Source organism: Aulonocara sp. 'chitande type north' Nkhata Bay, linkage group LG22, assembly GCF_057382095.1.
Source record: "Aulonocara sp. 'chitande type north' Nkhata Bay isolate Kocher_YH1m ecotype deep benthic linkage group LG22, A_spYH_male_GT1.1, whole genome shotgun sequence".
Taxonomy (NCBI): domain Eukaryota; kingdom Metazoa; phylum Chordata; class Actinopteri; order Cichliformes; family Cichlidae; genus Aulonocara; species Aulonocara sp. 'chitande type north' Nkhata Bay.
This window is the reverse complement of record NC_141364.1, coordinates 8,692,532-8,713,260: the sequence shown is the minus strand read 5'-3', so window position 1 is coordinate 8,713,260 and position 20,729 is coordinate 8,692,532. Positions and strand designations below refer to the sequence as shown.

Here is a 20,729-nt window from a genome sequence, read left to right as displayed (position 1 = left end):
AACATATGATAACAGAATAATATCACAGTGGATATATGACTGACTTTAATTATCCACAAAATCATCACATTCTCTGTAAGATTAAGGTCGACTTTATATATATATATATATATATATATATATATATATATATATATATATATATATATATATATATATATATATATATATATATATATATATATATATATATATATATATATATATAAGTAGAGGCTTTAAAACCAAGTTAACGCTGAAAGTACAAACATCACTAATGTCACATAACTTTGCCGGCATGTGGCCAACAGTAATGTTTTAATGTTCTTCATTATTAAACATTCGCACATAAATAAGTGATATTATATTCAGTACTTACTTTTGACAGTTCACTCTTCGGCCGCTCCCTTCTGACGTATTTTGCGGCAAAATTATCCACACCCACCGCCACGCTATGGATTGTGGATTGTGTGTGTGGATATATGGGACCACGAAGCGTGCACCGGACCACGATTGATATTTGGGGACATCGACGGCGCATTTGGAGTATGCATTTGAAGTACACTTCAAATTGGGACAGCCGTTGTCGCGTAGCGGTGACGTAATCGCACTCAGAATGCGTACTTCAAGCGTGCAGACCCTGAACTGGGACACAGCCCACAACAACACAACACCTTCTTTGGGTTTTTACTTTTGTTGTTCCCGCCTCCGAAATATCTGGGGGTTGACTTGAGTCCTTCTAAATTAAACTATTTGTCATTGTTCGGGTGAGTGGCAGTATTTTTCTACAGTGCTGTGGTCTCCACCTCTGGAGTCATCATCATCATCTCACCCAGTATCCACACCTGGTGATGATTGAGCCAGCTTTATTTAAGACCAGCGCACACATCTAGCCTTCGCCAGATAGTCTGCTAACCCACCTACGTCTTGATGCATGCTCAATCATTCAGTAAAGTAAATCCCCAAAGTCTGATTCTGTTCAACTGGACGTAGCGTTTTTAGAGGAAGAAACGTTTCGTCACACATCTAAGTGTCAGACTCACTCACTCATCCAAGTCCGACTGAAGAAGTAACTTGGATGAGTGACAAAATGTTTCCCCCACTGAAAACACTGCATCCAGATGAACAGAATCAAACTTTGGGGGTCTGCTAACCTACGTTAGTGCTTGGCCTTTCATTCCTCTTCTCCTCTTACAGTGTCACCTAAAGATCGCTCCCTGCCTTTTCCCCCCTCCTGAGAGATATAAAAAAAAAGGCTTCACAACCAGCTGAATCCCCCCACTGTGTGTCTTCAATTGTCTCACAACGCCTAACTGTGTGCAAGTTGTAGCTAAATGCTGTCTCACACATGTACAATTAAGTGACAAAAAAGCAATATTACCATAACATGTGACCAATAGATAAAATGAAATACATTTCCATGTTTTCTCTGTGCAATCTCAGCCACAACTCATACTACGTCTGTTTCCAAACTTCACCTGCCTGCCTCTCTGCCTTCGTTATATAGAATCGCTGGATAACTCCGCCTGAAATTCAGATACTTTATCTCCGATTGATATTCAGTCTGGTACAGTACCTCCATCTAAATGTGCTTTTGGTTCCACTCTCACACTCTGACCTACGCCGCCATAACACTATCATTTTTCACAGTTTGCTCTGTTTGGCTTCTTCTTTTCCTGGTTATAACTTTGTTACTCCTCGTATCCCATAGGCCTTATTCAGGACCAGAAGAAAGCAGGTGATGGACAAGAACCACCTCATCTGTCAGTCCAAGACATGAGTCACAAAATTCAGCAAGGAAGCAATTTTGTTTTACTCAGTGTGGTTTTAATAAGCTTTGAATACTATTTTGTCTGAACTTTTTTTTTTTTTTAAACTGTTTTGTCATCTGTTTTCAACTTTCTCTTAAGCCAAATACTGAAAAGGCTGTACGATATAAAGCCAACAACTTTTCAGTCAATATTTTTCAATTTTATTTTTATCTAAGAAGTATTTATGTTCGAATTCTGTGCTGTGTTTAGTATTTCCTTGAATGTCAGTTTTTTTAATGACTATAGTTTTGGGGTGGGGGGGGTCATGTTGGTTCCCCTTTCTTGTCCAATTTGTATATCTTTGGTCAGCATCTATACTCATGAATATTTTCTTTTACACTTTTGTGGCTTTAAAAAGTTGTTCAAACCTTTATGATGGAGAATACAAACTTCCTGTTCAAGTTAAAGAATGGAGAGAAGACAGCCCTACAGCTTATCTTTGAATAACTGAACGCAGAGACTAAGACTGACAAACACAGGAAACACTGCGGACAACACAGAGGGAAGGTAAATACTAAGAGAACTAAACCAGTACCACAAGAGAAAAAATTGTCTGTTTTTTTTGTCGCAATCATCCACTGAAACCACACAGTGACTAAATTTCTACACTGTGTGTATAGAAAACAATACATGCATAGCATAACATTTTCGCTGCTGAGCAGATGAAACCCAACTTTATCTATCCATGAAACCAGACAACACACACCAGTTACTTAAAATGAAGGAATGTCTTAAAGGTATAAAGACCTGGATGACCTTTAATTTTCTGCTTCTAAATTCAGATAAAACTCATGTCACCGTATTCAGCCCTGAAAATCTTATAAACATGGTGTCTCACCAGATACTCACTATGGATGGCATTACCCTCTAATAACACTGTGAGGAATATTTGAGTCATTTCCTTTAAGGCGCATATTAAACAAATATGTAGGACTGCTTTCTTCCATTTGCACAATATCTCTTGTGTATGTCTCATTATCCTGTCTCAAAGCGATGCTGAAAAACTAGTTCATGCATTTTTTTTACTTGCAGGCTGGACACTGTAATTCATTATTATCAGGATGTCCTAAAAGTGTCATGAACCGTAGTTCTAGCACACAAGCTGGACCCAAAAGCAAACACAATGCGCAGAAATGCACACAAAACAAACTTTAGTTTTCAACCAAAGGTGACCCGGAATAACCAAAGAGAACACGCTCCTTTGGCGCTAAATAGAAGAGACCGGGAAATAAACGACACGGGGACGCCGTGATCGGGACCGTTTAAACCTGGAGGAATGAGTGCCCGCAGGAGAGGATTTCAGGGAGACGAAGAGGATGATAGGCGGTTTCTCTGAAATCTAGGCGGTCAGGAGGACAGGCAGGTGAAGGTACGAACATGCCGGACAATAACCACTGAGTGGCGACTGACGGACTGCATCCCATGATGCTTTAAGTATTTCTTCTTCAGTCTCAGTTCTTATCTTCAAATAGCCTTGGTACCCATGAGAGGAGCCAACAAACAAAAGAAAATAATCATGCACTGAAAAAAGAACAAACAACAAACAGCATGCAGACACATGACCACAAAGGAAGTGTTTGAAGCTTGTGCAATGTCTAGTTGCTGCTGGTTACTTCGAAATATGTCTGTTAGGAAATTTGCACGACAAAACTGAACATAACACACATGAGACAAGGTAGCTTCAAAATAAAACACTTTGAGCTTAACAATAGGAGAGGGAATAAGAAACAAGACGTGAAATACACGACAGACTGTGGAGATGAGATGAAACACAAGGAGAGCAACACCGGAAAAGGCAAGGGAGATGAAATACAGAGACACCACCAAGAGGGCGAGGGAGACTATAGAGTGTGCTAAATGCAGAGAAGAAGACTATAACAGATGGGACATGACAACAAGACTGATAAACACAGGAAACACTGCAAACAACACACAGGGAAGGAAAACACTAAGGGAACTAAACCAGAACTACAGGTAGAAGGAAAAACTAATAAATATAAGCAAAACTAAACTAGGAAATATGAGTTGCTCCAGAAACACCATAATAATTAATCACGAAGTTCATAAATTTAAAGCATTAAATCAATGACCTAGGACCATGACATATATGAAACGAGCATTTGAGGCCTTGATCTCCCTCTTTGATCGAGGTACTTTCACAGTCCCAACCATCATGATTAATCCATCTCAACTGTCCATGTAGCTACCGCTCCACAAAATAAAACTATGAACTAATGCTGACACAGCTATTGAGGAAAAATGTGTTTCAGAATTCAAATTGGACAACCATCTGCCCTCTTACGATGAGTCTGAGAATACAATCCAGAAATTGTCCCCACCATCCTTATCGTGTCTCTAAACACTGGGAATATCATATTCTGATTGCTTAAGAGCCAATGCTTTAAATGAATGTTTATAAAATACATGTTTCTAACACACTGTAGTGTATTTATATCAGATAGAAAAGGATAGAAGTTTCTCACGTTGCCATATGTGACAGGCACAAACACTTTAAATCAACAGGAAACATCAGACATTTGGTATCAGCTAACCACATGTTAAAATTTCACACATGGTCATGGTCACTTCCTCATTTAGTTCTGGCTTGATACCTCAGGCATCTGTTTAAATGGTTGTCTTTCTTTCTTTTGTTCAAACTGATGCTTGTCCGATCACACAGAACTTTTTCTACTTCCTCATGATTTACATTTAAGTTATTTTCTTGTTTCTTTATATATTTACATGCATGTACTTACCTTTTATGTTCCTCTGTGGATAGTTGCTCATGCATGCTCAACTATAGGATTGGGTGGATTTATCCGTGCTTGAACAAATAAAACTAATCATAGATTTATTTATATTACAGCAGTGTGTGTGTGTGTGTGTGTGTGTGTGTGTGTGTGTGTGTGTGTGTGTGTGCGTCAGTCACTCTCTGTCTCTCTCTCTCTCCTCCCCTGCAGGATTACAGGTGCACCTTTTAGAGAAGAAGGGGAGATGGGCAAAGGCGGCAGTTACACCATTCAAGGGTGTCTGTGGATGCAGGAGGAGGACCGCTAGTCGTCATGATGCTCCTGCTTGGGAGGGAATCCAGAAAGTGTGTTTTTGCAGCAGATGTGCACCGGACTTGTTGTTAGACTCTTACTTTTTAAATTTCCTTTCAGAGATAACCTGTTAACCTCGGCCTCCAACTCATTCTTTTACCCCGATGGTTTTCTACATTGTTTTCATTAAATCTTACCCCTTCACCCCAAGACCGTCTGGATCATAACATATACATTTTGTCATTTTGTGGTGAATAAATGGACTAACTGTCACGGTTCTGGGTCAGTTTCTACCCAGTATTTTGAGTTTATTATGTTTTGGTTTAAGTTTGCATCAGGGATTGTTTTCTTGTTCTCTTGTTGTGTTAATGATGATGATTATGATGTTTATTATTAGAGTTTCATGTTTCTGTTTGTTTAGGATTTGTTCTTCGGTTGTGTCTGCTTAGTATTTGTCTAGTTCCATGTGTCATTTTCTGTCTGAATCAGAATCAGAATCAGAAACTTTATTGTCATTGTCACGAGAACAACGAAGTGAAGAATGGTCCCCGATCATTGCATCATCCCTAGCAATATCAAAATATAAATAAAACAATAAAATTCAATAAATAAAATTGAATTTTATTGTCTCTCTATGTCGAGTCTGCGTCTTAGTGTGATGGTTTCTTGTTCCTGTTTTATTGTGAAGGTCTGCGTCTCATGTGAGTGTGTTCAATTTTACCTCTGTCTCGTCTTGTTGATTATTCCCAGCTGTGTCCACCACCTGTGTGTAATTCCCCTGTGTTTCTCTGTGTGTATTTAAGTCGTGTCCTCCGTCATTGTAGTTGCTGGTCTGTCTGTCCACCATGTCTCACCCGTGTGTTCTCCCTGCTGTCCATCGTCATTCTCCTCTGCTCGTTCTCATTCTTGTCCAGGTTTGTGCTCTGTAGTTTAGTTGTTTCCAGTCTAGTTTAGTTCGTGCTCCATTTGCTGCTTGTCTATATTTATTTTGTGTTTAATAAACCACCCTCACACCTGTACAAGTGCCTGCGTTTGGATCCTCCTTTACTTTCCACACGGCTCATCTCACTCGGCGTGACACTAACACATTGTCTGATTCTCTGCACCACACACATTGGCGTGAGCTGGGTTTTTTTTTTTTTTATTCTTAAAAGAAAAAACAAGGAAAAATAAGGAACAATCTTTTATTATTTCACAGATGTAAACACTGCTGCAGCAAAACATTACCTCAATAAACACATCTCATAAAAATATAACACATACAGTTTTATTCTGTCCTTTCGCTGCTGGTTTCTCACAAATACTTCTGCGAGACACTTTGCAGGATGTATCAGACCAACTCTTCTGGTAACGATCACCTTTATCACCCATCAGTACACAGTCGTCCTCTCCCCAGTTGTCCGGCTCAGTGTCTTTCCAATAAGATAAACTAGGAGATGAAGATCAAAAAGAATTGTCTCAGTAAACGCTGCTAACTTTAATTTTGAAAATGGGATTTTTTTTCCCCCACATCAATCAAACCTTTCGTTCAGTGGTGATCCGTCCACCCACAACCATCTGCCCTGCTCTGCTGAGTCTGTCAGTCCGATCCAGAACTTGTCTTCATGATCCGTCATTATGCGTCTCACTTTTTTCCACAGGAATTCCTAAACAGGAAAAGTTGATCAAAAATATTTTGTGACACTTCTCTTTGCTTAAGTAATGTAAAGATGTGGTTAAATATGTGAGAACCAAAACTTGCAGCAGTTTTTTATACCTGCTCCTCTCTGCTGTCTATCTTAACCAGGTCTCCTCCTTTAGCTCTACATTCATCTCTGCTCTTCGTCCAGGATGATTTATTGGTAGAAAAGTAATAACACTTTCCTCCATGATGCTCCCAGCCTTCTTCACATTTAGAACACGGATCACCTTTGAAGATATTAAAGCAAAGATTTCAGTCAGGTGGAAGAAACTGTTCATATTTGTGTGATTTGAAGGCAGCAGGAAGCTCCTTCTGTCCTGCAGGTACAAACTAAGTTACTGTTTCTGTGAGTCCATCAGTGTTTCTTTAATCATCATTGTTAGATATTTTAGTATTATGGGAGCATGTACTGGGTACTTCTTTTATGATGATATTAGACTGAAGATTCTGTGACTTAACAAGGCTCTTTATGTTAACCCTCATTTTCTCTTTCCTTGTCAACTCGAGATTTATGGTGTGAAAGTAGATGCTAAGGTTGGAAGGACAACACCAACAAAGCACTCTTTTTACTTATCACTCCCTTGCAGAAGATGTTTATGTGAAGACCATCTGGTTGTGTCAGAACTCAGGATGTAGGAGACCTCTGTATAAGATTTATAGGCCTTGAGAGTGCATCTGTAGAACAAAGGATTCCAACTGTCGAAGGACACCACCCCACCCAGTGGGCAGGGTCTGAAACTGAAACTTGTTGTCTGCCTATAAAAACTGCTGCACAAAAGAATAAACTTTGAGTTAGTTTGGGATGACAATTTAGAACAGTCTCCGCGTCTTTTTGTTCTTCCAAACTGCTCCCGGTACTCCGGCCGGTACCGTAATTAACCGTTGATCATACTTGAGAATATTCTTATTGTTATAGGTTAAAGGATGAACTCTGATGATGAAAGCCCACGCCTCAGAGAAACCCAGAATGGAGTTTCTTACAATTTGGTGTCAGAAGTGGGATCCGCTGACGAAGGTAAATACGTGTCTTTTTTATTCATAAGACTGTGTTATACCTTCCTCAGTGATCCACTTACTAAGTAAATTAAAATAGAAAGTGACACAGGAAGTTGCCTGTTGTTTTGAAACGCATGCTAAAAAAGCGAGAAGTTGCTCGTTAAGTGAGAAGTTACTCACCAAAAAGACACAGGAAGTTACCTGTTGTCTTGAAACGTACGTTAAAAAGTGAGAAGTTGCTCACTCAGAGAGCTAGCAAATAATTAAATTAACCTCAGATGTGCCATCCTTCAAGTGTGTAAACTCTACGTAGATGAAAAAGTGAGTGTGAATGTGTCTGACGTCACAGTGTTTTTGTGCGCTGTGTAAAAATAATTGTTTTTGATTGTGAGAGCGGTGATTCTGCAGATCACCAGCTATTTAAAAAAAAAATACAAACAAAAAAGAGTGAAAAAGAGACAGAATTTATATTGTAAAAAAAAAAAAAGTCATATGAAAAAGGTTTTGTGTTGATCAGCCAAAAAACAACTATAATCTCATTTTATGCTTTTAAGAAAGGATTGTTCACAAAAACTCAGTAAAGAGAGAGAGAGAGATGTGTGTTGATTAGTATGATGATAATAATGAACATGTCTTAGTTTGTCACTTTCAGGTAAAAAGCAGACCCGAATCAATTTTCCACATGCAGCGGTCGGACGAAAAGTTATAGTTTAACAATTGGAAACGTTCAAGCCAAGTTTCTGGCTGACTTATTTACAGCACGATCTGTCTCAAAACTCTCACTCTTCCCTAAAAAAACCTGATCAGCAGCGGCAGTATCGGAGCAGAGGCTGCAGAAGCAATCTAAAAAAAAAAAAAAAAACAGCAGAAGAAGAAAGCAAACCCATCTTCCTATCTGATTGGATGAATTCCACGGAGGGGCGAGCAAGATGGCGGCGTGAAGAGGAGTTTTTGTTCGAGCTCTTAGCACGAGACACTTATTTGACGTCTTTCTGGCTTTCGGGACTTTTTTGGAGATCAGCGCGCTAAGCTTGCTGGATCTGAGGCCAGGTTCTGCGGCGGCAGCATGACAAAATGCTCAGAAAGGACTGAGTGACTCGGGCAAGCCACATGCGGCTAGCATGCTGGCTAGCGACCACAGCTACATGAAAGAAATGGACCCTTCATGATGCGCTCAACGTGCCGGCGCTGTGGTGGGAAAGGCTCCATCATAAACACGCCCTGCGCAGAGGTTCAGGCCAAGAAGAAGAAGACGACGACGACTTCCAAGCCCAAGAAGGTCGGCCCCAGCGTGGGCGAGCTGATGATGAAAGCCCACGCCTCAGAGAAACCCGGAATGGAGTTTCTTACAATCATCAGAGGATACAAATGTTTAAAAGAATAAATCCACAACTTATGTACCTGTAACTTCAGGAGGTTGTGGACATACAGGCTGCACCGTGCTGCATGGTTTTGCTTCAGAGTCTCTTTCTTGTAGCATAAAGAAAATGTAGATTCGATTTTTATTAGTTATTTAGTCTTTATGGCTTTTTTGCAGAACATAACAAAACTCTAACTGAAGTCAAATCATCAATGAATTGTTCTTAAATTAGTTTTAGTTATGCTGCAAACATTACTGGGAAAAATCTTTTTTTAATCAGAAAATTGTGCACACTCACTGGTAACACAGAGGGCAACAACAGCAGCAGCCAGAAGAGCACTGAGAACCAGCAGGGCCAGTCTCTCTGGGGTGACCTTTGACCTTGTGCTCTTCACAGTTTGTTGAGAGGCCTCTAAACATTCAAATGTAACACATATATCACCAAGATGTGACATATGAGCATAAATATGTACAGGTTTTTGATACAACAATATGAACGCATGATTGAATTCTTTGTTACTTTGTGCAGATAATAATATGATAACTTATTTTTGTTTTTGGCGTTTGTATTCTGTGGTGATATTTCTATCACATCTTCACCAAACATCATGCAAACTAATTACTTAACAGGGCAGTGAAAGTCCTGATATTATGAATCTCCTTTGTTATTTTGTCTTTTAATATTGTACGATTGAACAGAATAAATACTGAAATGTTATAAAGTGGTTTGAGGTAACAGTTCTTGTCTTTTGTGACTATGTAAATAAACATAAATAGAATTGAATTCAACTCAATTAAAGCTTTTGAAATAACTTCTTTGGCTGAGATAGGTAAATGAAACCAAGCACAGAAAAAGTAAACAGAGACAATAATTGCTCATTACTGCTCTTTACCTACCAGGCAGCTCCTTTGTGGGCGGCTGAGACTTTGAGATCCTTAAGTCTGCATGAGTGGTGTAACCCTCTGCAGCAAAAACATGAAGCCAGAAATGACTGCTTACTTTGAAGTGAGTTACTGTTTGCTGCTAATAACGCCTTCAATTCACAAGCAGACTAGCTTCAACAAAAAGAAGTGTAGAAGGAGAATTTTCTTATATATCTCATATGTATCACAGTAAGTAGACACGACTCACTGTTGGCCTCCCTCTTCCATCTAAAGGTTACGATAGAGTTCAGTACTTCATCTTCAGACATTTTACTGCTTTGTGACCTTCAGTTAGTCAAAGAGAGTTCAACGAGATGTAGACATAAACAAACTTCCTGTTAAACAGACGAATGGGGAGGGTTTCATAAACCACTGCTCCACAAATAACAAGTGTTACTGGTTATATGCACTGTGGCTGATAAGAACAAAAGGCTTGTGATTTGAATTCTTTTGATCTCTTCTGAATTTATTGTAACTAATTGTTTAATCTCCTCCTATTTCAATACCCTGTCTTATAGAATAAACCTGCAAAGTGTTTCTTAATGATATGTAATTCATAATGATGGATAGACTCACCATTAGTTTCCCTCACTTGTCTTTTTAAATCTTTTCAGTTTCATTGTACAGGAGTACAAGACTTCATTTTCAGATATTTTACTTCTGTGTGACTATCAGCAAATCACAAAGTAAAGTGTAAAGCAATATAAAAATGCCTTCCTGTCAAACAGAAGAATGTATGATTTCACACATTTCACACACTTTACATATGTGAACATTTAAAAAATACTAGAATTTTGTCCTGTTGTACCTACGGGCAGCTATCGTCACCATGATGAGCTTAGTCTTTGTTAGAGTTTATGGTTCGTCTGTTTCCTGTATCTCATTTTTATATCCATCTGAACTAAGAATACCACAAAGAACAAACATGAGAAGGATGAACAGGCAAGGTGAAAAATGAAATACTGAGTATTCACAGAAAACTCGAAACACTCCAAAACGTAAAATACTTACAACAGAAAACCTAACTATGAACTCAAACTAGGAACTTTGCACAGCAAACAGGTCAAACTCAAGGACTATGAAGATCCCAGGTTATAAATAAGTGTTAGCTTTCTAATGACTACAACTGGCTCGTGTTTTCTTTTTCTTACCTTACAACTAAGTCAGTGTTGGGTTACATTAGGATAATTCTGAACATCTGATTTGAATCAGATGCTCAACTTTGACTTTTCTAACACACTGTAGTGTATTTAGATCAGATAGAAGAGGATAAAAGTTTCTCATGCTGCCATATGTAAGAGGCACAAACACTTTAAATCAACAGGAAACATCCGACATTTTGGTATCAGTGGTAACATTTCACACATGGTCATGGTCACTTCCTCATTTATTTCTGGCTTGATACCTCAGTCATCTGTTTAAATGGTTGTCTTTCTTTCTTTTGTTCAAACTGATGGTTGTCTGATCACACAGATCTTTTTGAAGCTTGAACTTTTTCTACTTCCTTTTAATTCTACATTTAAGTTATTTTCTTGTTTCTTTGTATATTTACATGCATGTACTTACCTTTTATGTTCCTCTGTGGATAGTTTGCCATGCTGAGGCTTCAACATGACCAGAGTTAGTCCAGTTGTTTCTGAATAAACAAATAAATAAACTATAAATGATGTATTTTACTCTTTAGATAAACACGAGGACTTTATGATTGGGTGGATTTATCCGTGCTTGAAGAAGTAAAACTAATCATACATTTATTTTTGTTACAGCTGTGTGTGTGTGTCTCTCTCTCTGTCTCTCTCTGTCTCTCTCTCTCTCTCTGTCTCTCCCTCCTCCTCTGCAGGACTTTTTAAATTTCCTTTCAGAGATAACCTGTTAACCTCGGCCTCCAACTCATTCTTTTACCCCGATGGTTTTCTACATTGTTTTCGTTAAATCTTACCCCTTAAACCCCAAGACCGTCTGGATCATAACATATACATTTTGTCATTTTGCGGTGAATAAATTCAAAAATTTAAATTTTACATTTTTTTTAATTCTTAAAAGAAAAAACAAGGAAAAATAAGGAACAATCTTTTATTATTTCACAGATGTAAACACTGCTGCAGCAAAACATTACCTCAATAAACACATCTCATAAAAATATAACACATACAGTTTTATTCTGTCCTTTCGCTGCTGGTTTCTCACAAATACTTCTGCGAGACACTTTGCAGGATGTATCAGACCAACTCTTCTGGTAACCATGACTTTTTTCACCCATCATTACACAGTCGTCCTCTCTCCAGTTGTCCGGCTCCTTGTAGTTCCAATAAGATAAACTAGGAGATGAAGATCAAAAAGAATTGTCTCAGTAAACGCTGCTAACTTTGATTTTGAAAATGGGATTTTTTTCCCCCACATCAATCAAACCTTTCGTTCAGTGGTGATCCGTCCACCCACAACCATCTGCCCTGCTCTGCTGAGTCTGTCAGTCCGATCCAGAACTTGTCTTCATGATCCGTCATTATGCGTCTCACTTTTTTCCACAGGAATTCCTAAACAGGAAAAGTTGATCAAAAATATTTTGTGACACTTCTCTTTGCTAAAGAAATGTAAAGATGTGGTTAAATATGTGAGAACCAAAACTTGCAGCAGTTTTTTATACCTGCTCCTCTCTGCTGTCTATCTTAACCAGGTCTCCTCCTTTAGCTCTACATTCATCTCTGCTCTTCGTCCAGGATGATTTATTGGTAGAGAAGTAATAACACTTTCCTCCATGATGCTCCCAGCCTTCTTCACATTTAGAACATGGATCACCTTTGAAGATATTAAAGAAAAACTTTCAGTCAGGTGGAAGAAACTGTTCATATTTGTGTGATTTGAAGGCAGCAGGAAGCTCCTTCTGTCCTGCAGGTACAAACTAAGTTACTGTTTCTGTGAGTCCATCAGTGTTTCTTTAATCATCATCAGAGGATACAAATGTTTAAAAGAATAAATCCACAACTTATGTACCTGTAACTTCAGGAGGTTGTGGACATGTAGGCTGCACCGTGCTACATGGTTTTGCTTCAGAGTCTCTTTCTTGTACCATAAAGAAAATGTAGATTCGATTTTTATTAGTTATTTAGTCTTTATGGCTTTTTTGCAGAACATAACAAAACTCTAACTGAAGTCAAATCATTAATGAATTGTTCTTAAATTAGTTTTAGTTATGCTGCAAACATTACTGGGAAAAATCTTTTTTTAAAATCAGAAAATTGTGCACACTCACTGGTAACACAGAGGGCAACAACAGCAGCAGCCAGAAGAGCACTGAGAACCAGCAGGGCTACTCTCTCTGGGGTGACCTTTGACCTTGTGCTCTTCACAGTTTGTTGAGAGGCCTCTAAACACATATATCACCAAGATGTGAGATCGACATCCCTTCCTTATAGATTAACGTTCCTTGAGGCTACTGTTTTGGTGCTATGTAAATAAACCCGAATTAAACTGAAGCTTGTAAATAAAATCCTGGGCTGACTTAGGCAGAAAAAATTGAGCACAGGGAGAAAAATGTAACCAGGAGAGAAAAACTGTTCATGCTCTTTACCTACCAGGCAGCTCTTCTGAAGTTGTCTGTGAGATCCTGACATCTCAGTAAGTCAAATCAGCCAAAGAGGAAACAGGCTCTGGGCCTACAACGTAAAATGTGATTGCTACTCAGTATCACGTGAATTTCTGTTAACTTGTGATAACATATAAGTTTAAAAAGAATGATATTCACACTAAATTCAAAGGTCCACTATAATTAGATCCTAAGGACATAATTCCCCAAAAATGAAAAAACAAAGAAATAAATTTTCTGTAAAAAAATAAATAAATTAAGTATGGTGTTAGTGCATTTACAATACAGTGTAACAATTTTTGCAGACAAAATAACATTTCCACATACATCATGTATACAGTGCTCATTTGAGGACATGTCCTTTTATACTCGAGCTGATGTGCATGTTCTTTTCATTTTAGCCCACTTTATAGTACAGGCAGGCATACAACAGTGATTTAAAACATTTTATTGTTAATGTTATCTTTGAACAGTGAATGTGAAAGGAAAAAAGTTAGACTTGGCTCCATCATTAAAAGACCACATAGGCCTACACATTTTGATGGCATTTATTTTTTTCTTGTACGTTACAAAGAACAGTCGTTCTCACATTTATATTGATATAATAAAAGCACAACTAAATAACTGAGCATCCATCATCCACATCGACATAATGAACATTAAATAAAGATGCAAAAATATAAAGATATAAAAAGGCAGCAGCAATGTGGGCTCCACCCCCGTACAGTACAACATATTTTCAATGTAAGATGGGGAAATATTGTATTTTTCAACAAAAACATACCATGGGTACCAATTATACACTACTTAAGTTACTTACTTTGTACTTAGGATTACACTGTAAGTAATCCTTTCTTTGTTTCCTGTAATAACCTAACTTGTTACCCCCTTGTTCTAGTGTACCTACATTTAAGTATTTGGACATAAATATGATATATATATAAAATTGTAATTTAAAAAATACATTGAAATTGCATTGATGTACATTGTGATTAAGCCACATTATAAAGTGTAACCCATTAATATTCCAACTAACAAAAAGCCAATAATATTAAGCTGTATGCATATTAAATATAACTCATAAGTACACAAATAAATCAACTCACCTTTGGTTTCCATCGTCCCTCTTTTAAATTTGACATCAGAATAAACTATTTCAGCTTCAGGCATTTTACTGCTGTGTGACCATCGGTGAGTCTGAAAGAGACGTTTCACAGGCACAGACAAAATGGAAAACTAAAAAAAAACCTTCCTGTCAAATCGACAAATGGGGAGGGCTTTACGAAGAACTGTTCCACAATATCAGACTGTTTTTTAAACTCGTGGTTATTAAAAAAAAATGCTCTACTTCCTTTTTTATGTGAATAAAATAAATTACAAATTTTCCATAACAAAGATGACGTTGAAGAGATGATGTTTGTATTCTTTTTAATGTTTTCAGAGGAAGTTCTTGATTAGATGCACTGTGAGTTTTATTAAGGAGTCGTAACTTGATTTTTGATCAAACTGAGGAATGATAATAAGCTAAATAAAATACGAAGACTCACCCTTCTTTCTTTCTCTCTCTTCCTCCTTTTGCTGTCACTTTCTATCGTGTGTGTGTGTGTGTGTGTGTGTGTGTGTGTGTGTGTGTGTGTGTGTGTGTGTGTGTGTGTGTGTGTGTGTGTGTGTGTGTGTGTGTGCTTTGTTACAGAGGTAAAGGGTTGCCAGGGTCTCTCTCCCACTAATCTTGTATAAATGCCATACCTGGTGACACTATAAGTCACCAGGGCCGGTATTAGATGATGTTTGTCCAAAATTTTGGTCAATCTGCAGGTCTAATCTACTAATAAAAAAAGAAGTTTAAAATGATTTAATATATCTTACAGTAGGTGCTTTGGCACACAGGAAAACAGATATCAAGAAAAGAAATGTCACTGTGCTAACTACTATATCACCATGCCTGCTTTTAATCATAGCTGTTCATTTAGGTCCATGAGTATTTGAAAAATGATGATATGATGACAGATAATAAATCCACCAATCTATATGTGATTGAAGTGCAGATGTTTCTGTGTTAATTTAAGAGGTTTGGCAGAATTACAACTATTTGTATAGATTACAGCAGACTCATTATGCAGAGAAAGCTTTCCATGACTTAAAATTTGCACTACAGACTGCACTAACTTTAGGATTATCATATCCTAATAAACGTTTCACCCAGACAGTGGATGAAAAAGGTGGATACTTAAGCTCTGTTTCGATACAGCAGCACGGGGAGTGACAAGGACCAGCAGGCCGTCCTCTACCTGCATGCAGCAGAAACAGCTGAAAAGGAAGCATTTATTAGCTGCTCCTATGTTATGTGTCACAGCCATATCAGGGCCTCCTGAAACTGCCTTTGTGTGGGTGTGGTGTTCTCTCTCCGCCTCCTCCTCTTTGCTTGCTCCACCCTTCTGTCTCTTTCTCACTCTCCTCTCTCCCCAGGACACAGATGCTGTTCATTGGCCTCGTTTACCACCTGGGCCCAGTCAGAAATCACCTCTCTGAGGTTGTATAAGCTGGGGATGAACTGGATGTGGGAGGGTGGTTTTCTCTGGTGTCTCCACATTGTGTTCTAGGTGTCGAAAGAGGTCCTGTTATGAGATTGTCCTGCCTGTGGTGTGGAGTTGTAGGAGCAGTGGGGAGAGTAGCTGCTTCATGTGAGTATCGCGGGCTTGTGGGCCTCAGTAGCAGTGGAGCTTGCTGCTAGTGACAGGGTGGGCCTGTGGGCCCCCGGAAGTGCCTCATGGTGTGGAGTTTTGTTCTTTGTTGTTGCGACCTTTTTCTTTTTCTAGAGTTATTGGTAAAACGGCATTGCTGGCTCTTTCAGTTAAGATTATCTATAATAAAAACTATAATATTTGCTAAAAACTTCAGTCTGGTTTCCTTTCATTCTGTTCTGGACCCATTTGTTACCAGTCCCCACACACACCCCTAGACCTCCTTCATGGGGACGTAACATATGTTATCTCATTGTATTACTAGAAAGATTACATTTCACAGTAAAAGATGTGATATGCTAAACCCAGTTTCACTTCTCCACACAGAAGCAGATGGTGAACCACAAGATTTTATAGCTGCTTTCTGAAATCTGCTCCTCCAGACCTGACCTACAGGACATACCACTGGCAAGCTCTACTCCGGTGGTGTTTGTGGATAGTTCGGCATCACGCATCCCAGACAACCCAATAGGATATGCAGTGGTCAGAGAACATTTAGTCAGGATCATTACTAGTGATGGGTAGATGAGGCCTCGTGAAGCGTTTCAGCACATTCCCCAAACTGTATCGATACAGTGTCGACACAGTGTTGCTGTTTTACTCCATACTGACACCTGCTGGACCTTAAATATCATTGCAGGCAACTTACTTGAGACTCACAACAGACACTGATTCAATGACCTAATCATACTTGTATACACTATAAGGTATTGTACTTTCCATGGAATAATTTTATATATTTTACATTGCAAATATTTTAGACATCTTTAAAATATATTGTGAATGACATTAAGTGAAAATTAAAATGAAAGTATTGTGAATGTAATATTACCCATTTAAATGTAATTGACTCAGAGTTTTAAAAGATATATTCGTTAAAGAATCCTCTGGGCCCTATTTCAGGAAGCCGGTTTAGTGCAAACTCTGACTAAGTATACCCTGAGTTAACGAAAACTCTGGGTTTTCGGTTTCACAAAGCGAGATTAGATTAATTCTGAGTGAGTTACTATGACAACACACTCCGTGAAGCTAACCTGCCCCCTAGCAGGTTTACTTCAACTAACCCTGACCTTCTCCGCCTCTTTGTCAGAAACCTGACAGTAGGAAGTGTCAGACATGGCGTGCTCCTTCCTTGAAGAGCCAGTAGATGTTGAAGCACAAATTCTCCGCAGAGCTCTCCGCCGGGAGAGAGTGATTAGAGCACGTTTGGACATTTTATCATTTCCTGATGATTTTCTGTGTGAACGTTACAGTTTTTCAGCACAATCTCCCTTTGTTTTGCAGCTGAGGCTGTGTTACTTTTTTTCCGCGGAATTTGCATGTTATCGGCATATGCTGCCATCAGAATTTCGGCCTCAACCGCTGTAAAATACATTGACCGTGCCTTCTTTCCCTCCGTCTCCATGGTGACTCGCTTCCTGAGTCACCATGACGGCTTCCTGAAATAGGGCCCAAGGCCCTATTTCAGGAAGCCAGTTTAGAAAACTCAGAGTGAAAAACGATACTCAGGGTTGAGTAACCCCGAACTGTCCAACTCGGAATATTCGGTTTCAGAAAGGCTGATAACAATTAGTTCAATCAACGCGGAGTTGCTTTAACCCCAAGTTAAGCGCGCGCACGAGGATACATAAAGCCCTGATTAGTGGAGCACAGATTAAGCGAGTCACCATGGAGACTGAGGGAAAGAAGGCGCGGTCAATGTATTTTACAGCGGTTGAGGCCGAAATTCTGATGGCAGCATATGCCGATAACATGCAAATTCCGCGGAAAAAAAGTAACACAGCCTCAGCTGCAAAACAAAGGGAGCATGCATGGCAAAACATAGCCGACAGACTCAATGCGTGAGTGTTAATTTAAACATTGATCTAGGGATTTCCATCCATTTAACACGTTATTTTATTATATTTTATTTTATACATTTTATTTTGTGATGTGATGTGAGAGCAGACGTTCCTGGCAGCAAGTAAAAATGAAATATAAAAATATAGTCCAAACAGGTAAGGTGTAATTGTATTATGAGCCATAGTGCTTGGTCTGTTTGTCCGATGTAAATCAATTGCAGTTAGAGGCTACATTAATTTCCCCTCTGTAAGCACTTATTGAAATTATCTGAGCACATTACAAGTACATATTTGCTTACTCTGTATGCTCAAATGTGACCCGTTATAGCCAACAGAAAAAAAGCGGAGGCCCGAAAAACAGGTGGGGTCCTCCACCACCACCACCACTCACAGAGGCTGAGCAGTTGGCTTCCACATTTGTGATAATGTTGGCAGCATCACATATGATCTTCACAGTGCAGACAACACAAATTAGCATCCATTACTATAATGAAATAATTTGTTAGTTTGAAATGCTACAGGGAACTATGTACCTGTACATTAATGCTGTGGAAAGACTTCCTGTTCACATAGTCTCCTTCATTTACTGAAGCAGCAATGATTGGAATGTGAGTGCCATCTGTACAGCCAATCACGCCTGGGAACCGTGAGAATAAATGTAAAATTTAAGTAGTAGTTCAAATATCACCACATCATGTATTAAGTTTCGTTCATCCTGATACCTGCAATTTTGTGGCATCCCTCTTTGATAAATCTTGTGGGTCTATGACCGGGGAACACCACAAACGAGTACACGAGACGTTTCAGTGCAACTGTAACATTCCTGACTGCCCGACAGACGGTAGCCTTGGAAACGTGCTGAGCTTCACCAATATTATACAGAAAGCTCCCATTTGCAAAAAACCGAAGTGCAATACAAATAATATGTACAGAACTGAGAGAATGTCCGCGATGTGTCACATGCGTAATATATGGCCTGAGGATGTTATCCAAATAAATTATAGATTGTGCTGAAAAACGGTAACGTTCACACAGGAAATCATCAGGTAATGATAAAATGTCCAAACGCGCTCTGATCACTCTCTCCCGGCAGAGAGCTCTGCGGAGAATTTGTGCTTCAACATCTACTGGCTCTTCAAGGAAGGGACACGCCATGTCTGACACTTCCTACAGTCAGGTTTCCGACAAAGAGGCGGAGAAGGTCAGGGTTAGTTGAAGTAAACCTGCTAGGGGGCAGGTTAGCTTCACGGAGTCTGTCGTCATAGTAACTCACTCAGAATTAATCTAAACTCGCTTTGTGAAACCGAAAACCCAGAGTTTTCGTTAACTCAGGGTATACTTAGTCAGAGTTTGCACTAAACCGGCTTCCTGAAATAGGGCCCTGGACATGAACCTCCGAAACAAGGCGTAGAGAACATGATGTGAACAACAGACAACCTGACAAAGAATGAACAGAAACACACAGACCAAATACACACAAGGGTGATTAGGGGGAAGTGGAAACACATGGGGAAACAGCTGACACTAATCTGACATAACGAGACAAAGGAAGCAAAGCTGACTACACTGACATAGGACACAGACCTTCAAAATAAAAGAGGAAATGAGATGCAGACTAGACAATATAAACTTGACAACATAAGACACGTAGCATGAAACCGGGAAAGGGAAACTTAATGTGTGAAGAGGACTCTCCATTTACATGAACAAATTGGAGTCTATTAGATAGATATGATACAAACCACTGCAGCGCAGTACCTGTAATACCTACAGCATGCTCTAATCACCCTAATAGGATATTATGGTCAACTGTATCAGACGCTGCACTGAGGTCTAGCAGGACAAGCACAGAGATGAGTCCACTGTCAGAGGCCATAAGAAGATCATTTGTAACCTTCACTAAAGCTGTTTCTGTGCTGTGATGAACTCTGAAACCTGACTGAAACTCTTCAAATAAGCCATTCCTCTGCAGATGATCTGTTAGCTGTTTGACAACTACTCTGCCGGTCGGAGCGGGCATGCTCCATTTTGCGTAACTATTTTTAAATCCCGGTAGCACTGCAACCACGTAAGCTAGCGCAATCATTTTTTTTGCCTATAAAACCGGAGGAGTTGTACTTACATCTTATGCCATCAGCTTGTCCTAGGTTACGGTTTCCTTCCACATATAGCTTTGCAAAAACTGCATAAAAACCACTTGCAGCAACAAAAACACAATATTCCAGAAACACGCTTTGCCATCCGATCAGCTGTTTGTAACACTTCCTACTCCATCAGCGCGAACTATCGCATGTCCACCATGACCTGCCCGAAACCGGAAGTGGCGTCATTTTGCGGAAATGTAGTTTTTTACCATCAGGACCTTATGAGCCTATACTGCTGTTTTTAAAAGTTATGTTTGACTTTATGACTTTCTGTGTCGTTTCTGGGATGCTTAGGACTCATATTGCACTGCTGGAAATAGTTTATTTCGATGCATATGCTGTTTTTTTTGCAAATTTGCATTATAATATTTATTTTCGTTTTTTCTGCAGTATATAAAAATTTATAAAACAATTTTCAATTTTTTTTGTAGTTTATTGCATTTATTGCAATTTATGTAATTACTATGCACTTAATGCATACATATTATTAAAACTTTGGCTATAATGGTTGTATTGATGTATATCAACTTGAAATGCTCCCAAAAATGGCACTACAAGATGTAAAAATATAATATAAGCTCTGGCGGACTTGGTTCTATGCTAGGTCTTAAAGGGTTAAAGGATGTTT

General features: G+C 39.0%; 2 protein-coding genes across 2 annotated transcripts; both read right to left on the bottom strand.

Annotated features, from left to right (window-relative positions):
- Positions 1-6,001: 6,001 nt before the first annotated feature.
- Positions 6,002-9,436, bottom strand: LOC147303447 (hepatic lectin-like). Its single transcript, XM_086281267.1, has 4 exons — positions 9,155-9,436; positions 6,588-6,748; positions 6,353-6,477; positions 6,002-6,260 (listed from the first exon to the last, which is right to left on the bottom strand). Exons 1-4 carry the CDS (start codon positions 9,321-9,323, stop codon positions 6,074-6,076), a joined length of 642 nt encoding a protein of 213 aa, XP_086137393.1. The 5' UTR covers positions 9,324-9,436; the 3' UTR covers positions 6,002-6,073.
- A 2,415-nt stretch (positions 9,437-11,851) lies between these two features.
- Positions 11,852-13,166, bottom strand: LOC147303446 (C-type lectin domain family 4 member E-like). The gene is made up of 5 exons (XM_086281266.1): positions 13,043-13,166; positions 12,784-12,852; positions 12,437-12,588; positions 12,202-12,326; positions 11,852-12,110 (listed from the first exon to the last, which is right to left on the bottom strand). The coding sequence occupies exons 1-5, from the start codon at positions 13,164-13,166 to the stop codon at positions 11,924-11,926; spliced, it is 657 nt and encodes a 218-aa protein (XP_086137392.1). The 3' UTR covers positions 11,852-11,923.
- Between the last annotated feature and the right edge of the window lie 7,563 nt (positions 13,167-20,729).